This window comes from Austrofundulus limnaeus, unplaced genomic scaffold (genome assembly GCF_001266775.1).
Source record: "Austrofundulus limnaeus strain Quisiro unplaced genomic scaffold, Austrofundulus_limnaeus-1.0 Scaffold288, whole genome shotgun sequence".
NCBI classification, from domain to species: Eukaryota; Metazoa; Chordata; class Actinopteri; order Cyprinodontiformes; family Rivulidae; genus Austrofundulus; species Austrofundulus limnaeus.
The window spans coordinates 572529-581230 of record NW_013952690.1 but is presented as its reverse complement, the minus strand read 5'-3'; the positions used below and the strand labels follow the sequence as shown (position 1 = coordinate 581230).

General features: G+C 39.5%; 2 protein-coding genes across 2 annotated transcripts in view; both read left to right on the top strand.

Moving 5' to 3' along the window:
* bet1l (Bet1 golgi vesicular membrane trafficking protein-like) overlaps window positions 1-2102 on the top strand; it is an 8772-nt gene extending 6670 nt beyond the window's left edge. The window contains exon 4 of the mRNA XM_014021339.1: window positions 1255-2102. Coding sequence (XP_013876793.1) covers window positions 1255-1422 — 168 coding nt within the window. The 3' untranslated portion in view covers window positions 1423-2102. The remainder of the gene's footprint in view (window positions 1-1254) is intronic.
* A 413-nt stretch (window positions 2103-2515) lies between these two features.
* The window catches only part of LOC106526678 (deformed epidermal autoregulatory factor 1 homolog), a gene marked incomplete at its 3' end in the record, with an annotated part of 10258 nt that continues 4071 nt past the window's right edge, over window positions 2516-8702 (top strand). Inside the window, 5 exon segments of the mRNA XM_014021336.1 lie at window positions 2516-3040; window positions 4577-4674; window positions 4957-5083; window positions 5165-5314; window positions 5497-5636. Coding sequence (XP_013876790.1) covers window positions 2842-3040; window positions 4577-4674; window positions 4957-5083; window positions 5165-5314; window positions 5497-5636 — 714 coding nt within the window.

Genomic DNA, 8702 nt, shown 5'->3' with positions numbered 1-8702 from the left:
GTGCAATGAATCTAAAATATATGAAAGTTTAATGTTTATCAGTACATTACAGAAAATAATGAACTTTATCACAATATGCTAATTTTTTGAGAAGGACCTGTATGTCAAGCTGGTTTTAAATTTATCATCAAAATGTTTTGTATTTTGTAATGGTTCAGTATTTCTGCATTTCTATCAGTCTGTTAAGCACATATATCTATTATACAGTATTTTATGGTGGCTCAATCACATATTACACAAATAATTATTAATAATATTCTGAAAACCTTTCAAAATGCACAAGAGCTTTAATTGTTAAATTAAGTAGCACTTTACCAGTGGTGGGCACAGATCCACTAAATCATCAATAGAGGAACTGATTTCCTGATTAGTGCTTTAGGGCTTTTGCTAAATTTAAAATTTGAGTGGATTAGCCCTTGCTAAATTTAGAAGCACTAACTGAGATCTATAAATGTTATTGATCCATTAATTTTAACAGTGTGAAATCTGTCACATGTTTTGTTCATATGTCACTTAACCACCAGGTGACAATTTATGGACAATATATGAACCCAAGTACAGCTGTGGAATGTCAATGATAAGTCTTAAGAGAGCAACATGATAACATGTGACTCTTTGTCTGTTGAAGGTTCATGGGTTGACTGGGTTATTTTAGTGCTTTAGAATTAGGGGACCTAAATATTTGAGTTAGTGTTTTAGTGCTAGTGAAGTAATTTTTAGATTAGTGCTGCCCAACACTGCACTTTACTCTTTCATGAAGCCTCATCTTTTATTGTTCCATTCAGGTGAAATGTAGAAGGTCAACCAGCAGATGGCGCAACATTAAACTACAAAATGCAACACAATGCACCCATTTTAACAAAGTTCTTCATCAGTTGTTCAGAAAGATCTAATTTCTTCATCACTTCATGTGTATGATGATGATGATGAACGTATCAGTCCTGATCAGCAGGTCCAGTCAGTCCTGATGTTTAACTCTCAGAGGACTGATACATCCAGCAGCTTCCACACACATAAACCTCTGTGACCATCATCTGCTTTCAAAATATGACAAATGAACTGAGTTGATTGGTTCTCTTTGTAATGAACTAATTTACTTCCAGGTCTGGTTCTGTTTCTAGTATCAGGTTTATAAAACTGATTAGCTCAGTTTGGACAAAGAGCTTTGTCTCTTCCTCTTCACTCTGTGGTTGATAGAGGTTAATAACTGTTGACTGAACGTCAGGTAACTGGACTAATCTTTGCCTCTGTCAGGACTCCAACTTCATGAGTGCCACAGGCCTGTTGAGCGGCAGCGTGAAGCGTTTTTCCACCATGGTCCGATCTGGCAGAGACAACCGCCGTCTCCTCTGCTACGTCTCCCTGGGGCTGGTCGTCGTCTTCTTCCTGCTCTACTACCTGGTTTCAAGGATCCAGCGCTGACCGTGACGTGGAGCACGGACTCCAGCTCTGTATATACGTTTAAATAACCTCTGGTCCTCTGCGTTTTATCCGGCACCGAAGTGGGAACAAGCTGGACATTGAAGGGCAGTGGTTGTGCGAGCTGCTGCAGGACAGGTGCTGCTCACCTCTGGAACTTGTGTTGTCGAGGCTCCTGGACTAGTTTTTGTGGGGGGGGGGAGTAAATGAATCTACACACTCCTGCTTGTAGATCTGCTGTCTTCAATCAACTTTTTGAAGCCAGGAAGTCCAAATTTGGGCAGAGAGTAGGCGGAGCCTGAGTGGCATCCAATGATAAATAAAAAAAGTTGTTTTTTTTAAATAAAAAGAGCTGTGTCTCAGATTCTGACCAAACAACAACCTGAATGCCAGGAAGATAGATTTTTTTTAAACTTCAAAATAAAAGCATCAGTTTCTACCAAATGAAAACTCCTGATTAGTTCATGTTTAAACACCACCACTTATTTATGTTGGTCTGTGTGTTAATCTGAGAACACAACTGACCTGACTGGTTTTGGCTGATCTTTGGTGGCAGCAGTTTTCTTTTGTCTTCATTTATTTATTTATTTTTTATTTTTTTGGTATAAAAATGTTTACTTGTGATTTTGTTTTTGTTTGTCGTTGTTTTCTGACATTACATAAACTCTGTCTTTAACTAGTTTTACTGGAACATTTTCAACCTTGTTTATTTTAAATCAACTCAGATATTTTTGGATCAGTTTTCTGCTGATAGAGAAGGATTTAATGAAACTAATGCATACACACTAAGCTGATCACATTTATTGCAGAGTGTTTAAAGCTTTAATGTGGTGTTTATGTGGTATGCTGACAATGTTTTGATGTATTTTGATAAAAGAAATGCATCTATTTATTTTCACAATCATGACTCGTACATCAATATTTTATTTTCTTAACCAAATTTCAATAAATGGAAAAAAAATAGCTTATTTCAAATTTGATTTTTGTTGCCTATAAGTTTTTCTTGGTGTCAAAAAATAAATAAAAAGAAACTTTACCAAACACTTATAATGAATTTTAAAAAACGATATTAAAGTGCAGAAAAGGGAACGTGCTCCCACATGCTGAATAAAAGGCCGAAACAGAATCACGATTTGATCGCTTCGGGTCAACTCGTCTTTTTCCGGCATTTTCCGGTGTATCGTTCCTGACATGAGATAAAGAGCGGCCTTTGTGTTCCTGCGGTTAAACTGCTTTATTCTTTCACGTTTCTTCTAATTTCGTGGTCGAAGCACCGATCTGAGCGATTTCAGCCGACTGGCTCTGCGCTCGCGCCCGGGTTTCTCGCTTGTTCTTCGGTTTCGTCCGAGCCTCGGCGAAGCTCGTGGCCGCTCTGTTCCGAGGCCGCTCGGACACATTCGGCTCCTCTCGTTTCCCGGAACAATGGACGAGGCTGACTCGGCGACGAAAGCGCTCGGGCTGGACGAACCGCCCATCGACGGGCCGCTGGTGGAGGGAGTGAGCTCGGATACGGAGTCGGAGGCCGAAGTCGCCCCGATGGCTGTGATGGCGGAACCGGGAAACATCGACATGGGAGCCGAGTCTCTGCCGAACTCTGACGAGGCCGAGGCGACATTCGCAGGTAGGTAGACCTCAGCTGCAGCAGGCGGCCATTGGGCTTCAGGAGGGCGCTAAACACACAGCACTGACAGTAGACTGTTTAATCAAATGTCTGTTATTTTGATAAAAGTCAAACATTTGAAGTGTTTCATCATTAGCTTGATTGTTGTAGTAACCATGGACTGCACCGAAAAGTACAGCAACACCAAACTCTATTCAGTGAAACAGTTCTTTAACTTTGTCAGCTTCACAGTAAGCACATCTTTTAAAAGCTGTAGTTTGTTACAGCTTAGCATGCTGGTTTTACTAATCTTCTCTAATTCGGCTGAAACAAACATGAAGAAAAAGAATAGTTTTAAGAGTTTTCATTCTACAAAACTCTGAATATGTAGATTCTTAACTTAAAGCGTTTCATTATTATTGACAAATGAGAGGTTAAAAAGTATATATTTAAAACATTAACACTTTTTGTCAGCATTACAATTTTCCTGTTTTACTTTTTATTTTTCTGTACTATTTAAGTGCGTGTATTTTTGACCATTCAGCTCATTTAGTGAATTAGTGCCATGACTTAGTTTTTTATGCAACTTAAACTTTTCAAATTATTTAACTTTATTGTCACTAAGATCTTTTAATTTACATAAACATTGATCTATATAAGATCTGATTCAGCATGCTTGCTGTTTTGTCTTCTTTTGTTACTTTTAGCTAGAAAACTGCCAGTTTTAGCTTCTAGCCAACCTGTTGATACTTTTAGCTAACGTTTTGTACCTTTCAGCTACTTTTTCCTGTATTTTTGGCTTTCAGGTAGTCGTTTGCTCCTTTTAGCTTTAGGTAGCCTAATGTTACCTTTAACTTTTGGCTACCATTCTGCCACCTTTAGCTTTCAGCCAAGCCTTTGCTAATTCTAGCTTCTAGTCAACATTTTGATACCTTTAGCTAGCCTTTGTTACTTTTAGCTACATTTCTGTTATTTCTTGTTTTTAAGTAGCATTTTGCTACTTTTAGCGTTTAGGTAGTCTAACGCTAGCTTTACCATATGGCTACCATTCTGCTACTTTTAGCTTTCAGATATTTTTATACTTTAAGCTAGTGTTTTACTGTTAGCCATTTTTTCTGCTAGTCTAAGTTTTATCCAGCTTGTCATTACTTTTAGCTAGTCTTTAATAATAAATGTTTTGCTGAAGCCCGTTGCTTCTTTTAGCTCACCTTTTTGCAACATGTAGCTTTGTAGCAGTGTTTTGCTATTTTGTCTTTTAGCTGCCATCTAGCTTCCATTAGCTAAAAAGTGCTGTTTTGCTTATTTTTTTAGCTGATGTTCTGCTCCTTTTAGCCTTACCAACTCATTTTCAGCTTCTTCATCAGTTCCAACTTAGTTCTTCATCACTTAGGATTTGCATCATATTTTTGTGGAAAATGAAATTTCTCTAGTTTTTAAATTTGTTGTATAAAAATGAAGAATGATAAAAGAGGGTTAGGCAAAACAAACAATATATGTGCTGCACAGTATCTGTGAAAATAACAACTCTAACTGGAACTGAATGAACTTGTTGATTAGAGGTGGCGACGGTGACGGTGGCAGGCGTTAACGCAGCGGAGGACAACGTTTTCACCACGACGGTCGCCGCGTCAGGAACCCTTCCGGAGCACGTGCTGGTATTTAAAACCCACTGACGATCAACTTGTGCTTATGTTTTCTTTGTTTTATCATCTGCACCTTGTTTGTCTTATAAACAATGCTGCAGCAAGACATCAGWCAAGAAGCTCCACAAAATAAATCACAGTACACCATTCAACAAAAGAAATCCACCAGGCTTTTTTTCTAATAACTGCTGAACCTAAATAAAAATGAGGCTTGTTGAAACGTATGAGTTCACAGAATAAAAGGAAACTTCAGAGGTAAAACATGAGCCCTACAGGTGTGTTTTCTGTGTTTAGAGCGGCAGAACCACTCTCCAGCTTGGTGAGGGTCTCGGTACCCAGAAGACCACTCTGATCGTGGTTCACACTGACGGCAGCATCGTGGAAGCTGCAGGCCTGAAGTCTGCTGCCACCATCACATCAGGTACACCTGCCGTGTGGGAGCTGTTTGTGTCGGGATCCGAGGCTGATCCAACTGATCCCTGTCCCCCTGCCTGTCCTGCAGGACCCCAGACTCCCTCCACTCCGCTCACTCCACCACAGGACAAAGACTCTGGCTCCAAGTACACCTGGGACCCCTCGGTTTACAACAACGAGCTCCCGGTCCGCTGCAGGAACATCAGCGGGGTTTTGTACAAGAATCGTCTGGGATCAGGTGATTAGAGCAGAGTTTGATGGTTTGACATCATTCTCCACTTTTCCTGGAGAACAGGAGGTCTGTGGATCTGTAATCAGACAACTTTATCCCAACAAAGCAGCAGAACATGGACATATGAATACTGTGATCCTGCTTGTTTTGTTCAGTTTGTTTAATCCTCCAATGGTTGTTGTGTTCAGGAGGTAAAGGGCGCTGCATCAAACACAACCATCACTGGTACACGCCCACAGAGTTTGAGTGTTTGGCAGGAAGAGCGAGTAGCAAAGACTGGAAGAGGAGCATCCGATACGCCGGCAGACCTCTGCTCTGCCTCATCCAGGTACCAAAGTGAGCTGTTCTCAAATGCTGGGTTGTAGTCTGGACCTGCACCTCATTTCAGAAAGCAGGCTTAACAAACCCTGGGTTAACGCAGATGCTCTGAATCAACTTACCCCGCTCAGTGATACTTAGGATTTTCAGTTTCAGAACAGGTGATATCAACTGGGTAACTTAATCCTGAGTCAAGTTACCCTGAGTTAAGTTGGAGCAGGAAGCCCTCATCAATGGAAGTCAGATAACATGATGGCAATGAGAGAAAATAAGAAGACAGGAAGTCCATTTCTAGCGCTGAAACTAGAAATATTAAGGACAGCATATGGAGAATATCGACATACAGCGGGTAAAATAAGTATTGAACACGTCACCGTTTTTCTCAGTAAATATATTACTAGAGGTAATAATGACATGAAATTTTCACCAGATGTCGGTAACAACCCAAGTGATCCATACATACAAAGAAATCAAACCATAAATGTCCAGAAATGAAGTTATTTGTAATAATGTGGAATGGCACAGGGAAAAAGTATTGAACACATGAAGAAAGGGAGGTGTAAAAAGGCATGGAAAGCCAAGACACCAGCTGAACTCTCTCAGTAATTAGAAAACAAGCCTGCCCCTGGTCAGTGCAAGTTAATATCAGCTGGTTCAGTCCCAAATGATGGCCAGGTATCACACAAGAACCATCTGATGATGGGTAAAAGTAAAGAGCTCTCTCAAGACCTTCACAACCTTATTGTTGCAAAGCATAATGATGGCATCGGTTACAGAAGAATGTCTAAACTTCTGAAGGTTCCAGTGAGCACTGTTGGGGCCATAATTCAGAAGTGGAAAGAACATTATTTCACCATAAACTGACCACGACCAGGTGCTCCTCACAAGATTTCTGACAGAGGAGTGAAAAGAATTATCAGAAGAGTTGTCCAAGAGCCAAGGACCACTTGTGGAGAGCTTCAGAAAGACCTGGAATTAGCAGGTACGATTGTTTCAAAGAAAACAATAAGTAATGCACTGAACCACCATGGCCTGTATGCACGCTTACCACGCAAGACTCCACTGCTGAAGAAACAGCATGTTGAAGCTCCTTTAAAGTTTGCTGCACAACATTTAGACAAGCCTGTGTAATACTGGGAGAATATAGTCTGGTCAGATGAGACCAGCATTGAACTGTTTGGATGCCAGAATACACATCATGTTTGGAGGTCAAATGGCACTGCACATCAGCCCAAAAACACCATACCAACAGTGAAGTTTGGAGGTGGGAACATCATGGTGTGGGGCTGTTTTTCAGCATATGGTTCTGGCAAACTTGAAATAATTGAAGGAAGGATGAGTGGAAAAATGTACAGAGACATTCTTGATAAAAATCTGCTTCCATCTACCAGGATGATGAAGATGAAACGTGGCTGGACATTTCAGCAAGACAATGAGCCCAAACACAAAGCCAAGGAAACTCTCAGTTGGTTTCAGAGAAAGAAACTAAAGCTGCTGGAATGGCCCAGCCAATCACCTGACCTGAATCCAACAGAAAATCTATGGAAAGAACTAAAGATCAGAGTTCATAGAAGAGGTCCAGGAAACCTTCAAGATTTGAAGACTGTTTGTGGAAGAATGGGCCAAAATCACACCTGAGCAATGCATGCCACTAGTTTCTCCATACAGGAGGCGTCTTGAAGCTGTCATTGACAACAAAGGCTTTTGTACAAAGTATTAGATAAATTTCAGTAAGTGTGTTCAATACTTTTTCCCTGTGCCATTCCACATTATTACAAATAACTTCATTTCTGGACATTTATGTTTGATTTCTTTGTATGTATGGATCACTTGGGTTGTTACCGACATCTGGTGAAAATTTCATGTCGTTAGCACCTCTAGAAATATATTTACTGAGAAAAATGGTGACGTGTTCAATACTTATTTTACCTGCTGTATATTTAAAAAAATAAAAAACACAATGCCGTCGCTGCTGCAAGAGAAAGAGAGTTAGTGTGGGCAGATAACTGCAGATCAAGTCAATGATTATGATTTTACATGAATCAAAACTTTTATTTATATTTAGTTTTACCTTTTATTCTTTATTCAAGTGGATAAAAGTGAGTGTGTGTGCATTATGTGTGTGTGTAACTGAACCCAGCTGGTACTAAATGGACCTGGCAGCAAATAAAGATTAAAAATGAAAGCATAGTAAAATCAGATAAGCTCTTATGTTCAACCTTTAACAAATAAATTACACATTTCGCTATAGCTTCAACACACAAAATTATTGTGTCCCCCTGAAAAAAAAAGTGAATTATTTCATCTTCTCTCTGCCAATATTTAATATAAGTTTATTTTACTTTTCATTGAGAATCAGAATGACTGTTAATTTTTCGATGGACGATCAGTTGCAGAGGCTCCAGCTCCTCTGGAGCTCAGCTTTCTTTGTAATTTTTGTTTCAGAAATTTATTTCATTTAAAAACTGAATAGATTCTATATACAATAAAATAAAAATATATACTTCTGTAAAAATTTAAACCTTTGATCGTAACTTCATTAGAGAGCAGAAATGTAAATGAAATTATATAATTTTTCTGTCCCTAAAGCTTGCTGTGGAAAAAGCTACAAGCTGGACTTGAAGAAAAAGATAGAAACCTGAGCAATTAAAAACATGTAAAAATGCTCAAACAGGTTCATCCAGAAAAACGTCTAATCTTGGTCTTATCTCTCTCTCCTGACACAAATGTCTGTGGATTATTACACTCCCAACATCTACAGGCTCCTTTAGAAAAGGACACGCTCTGCCTGACACTTTCCTCATGCCGGGTCTCAGTTAAAAGTTCAGCCTAACTCAGGATTTGTTCCAGTAATCCTGCTGCAGAGCAGGGCTGGTTCAAAGAGTAAGTTGTGGGTGTAAGTTAACTCAGGATAACTGCTATCTGGCTTTCTGAAACCCCAAACCCAGGATAAAAACATAGTTACCCCTGAACTTATTCAGGATTTCCACTTATCCTGCTTTCTGAAACGGGATTCTGATTCTATTCAGCTTCTGCTGTTGTTGACGGTTTTCTTTATTTTTCCTATCTATTATTA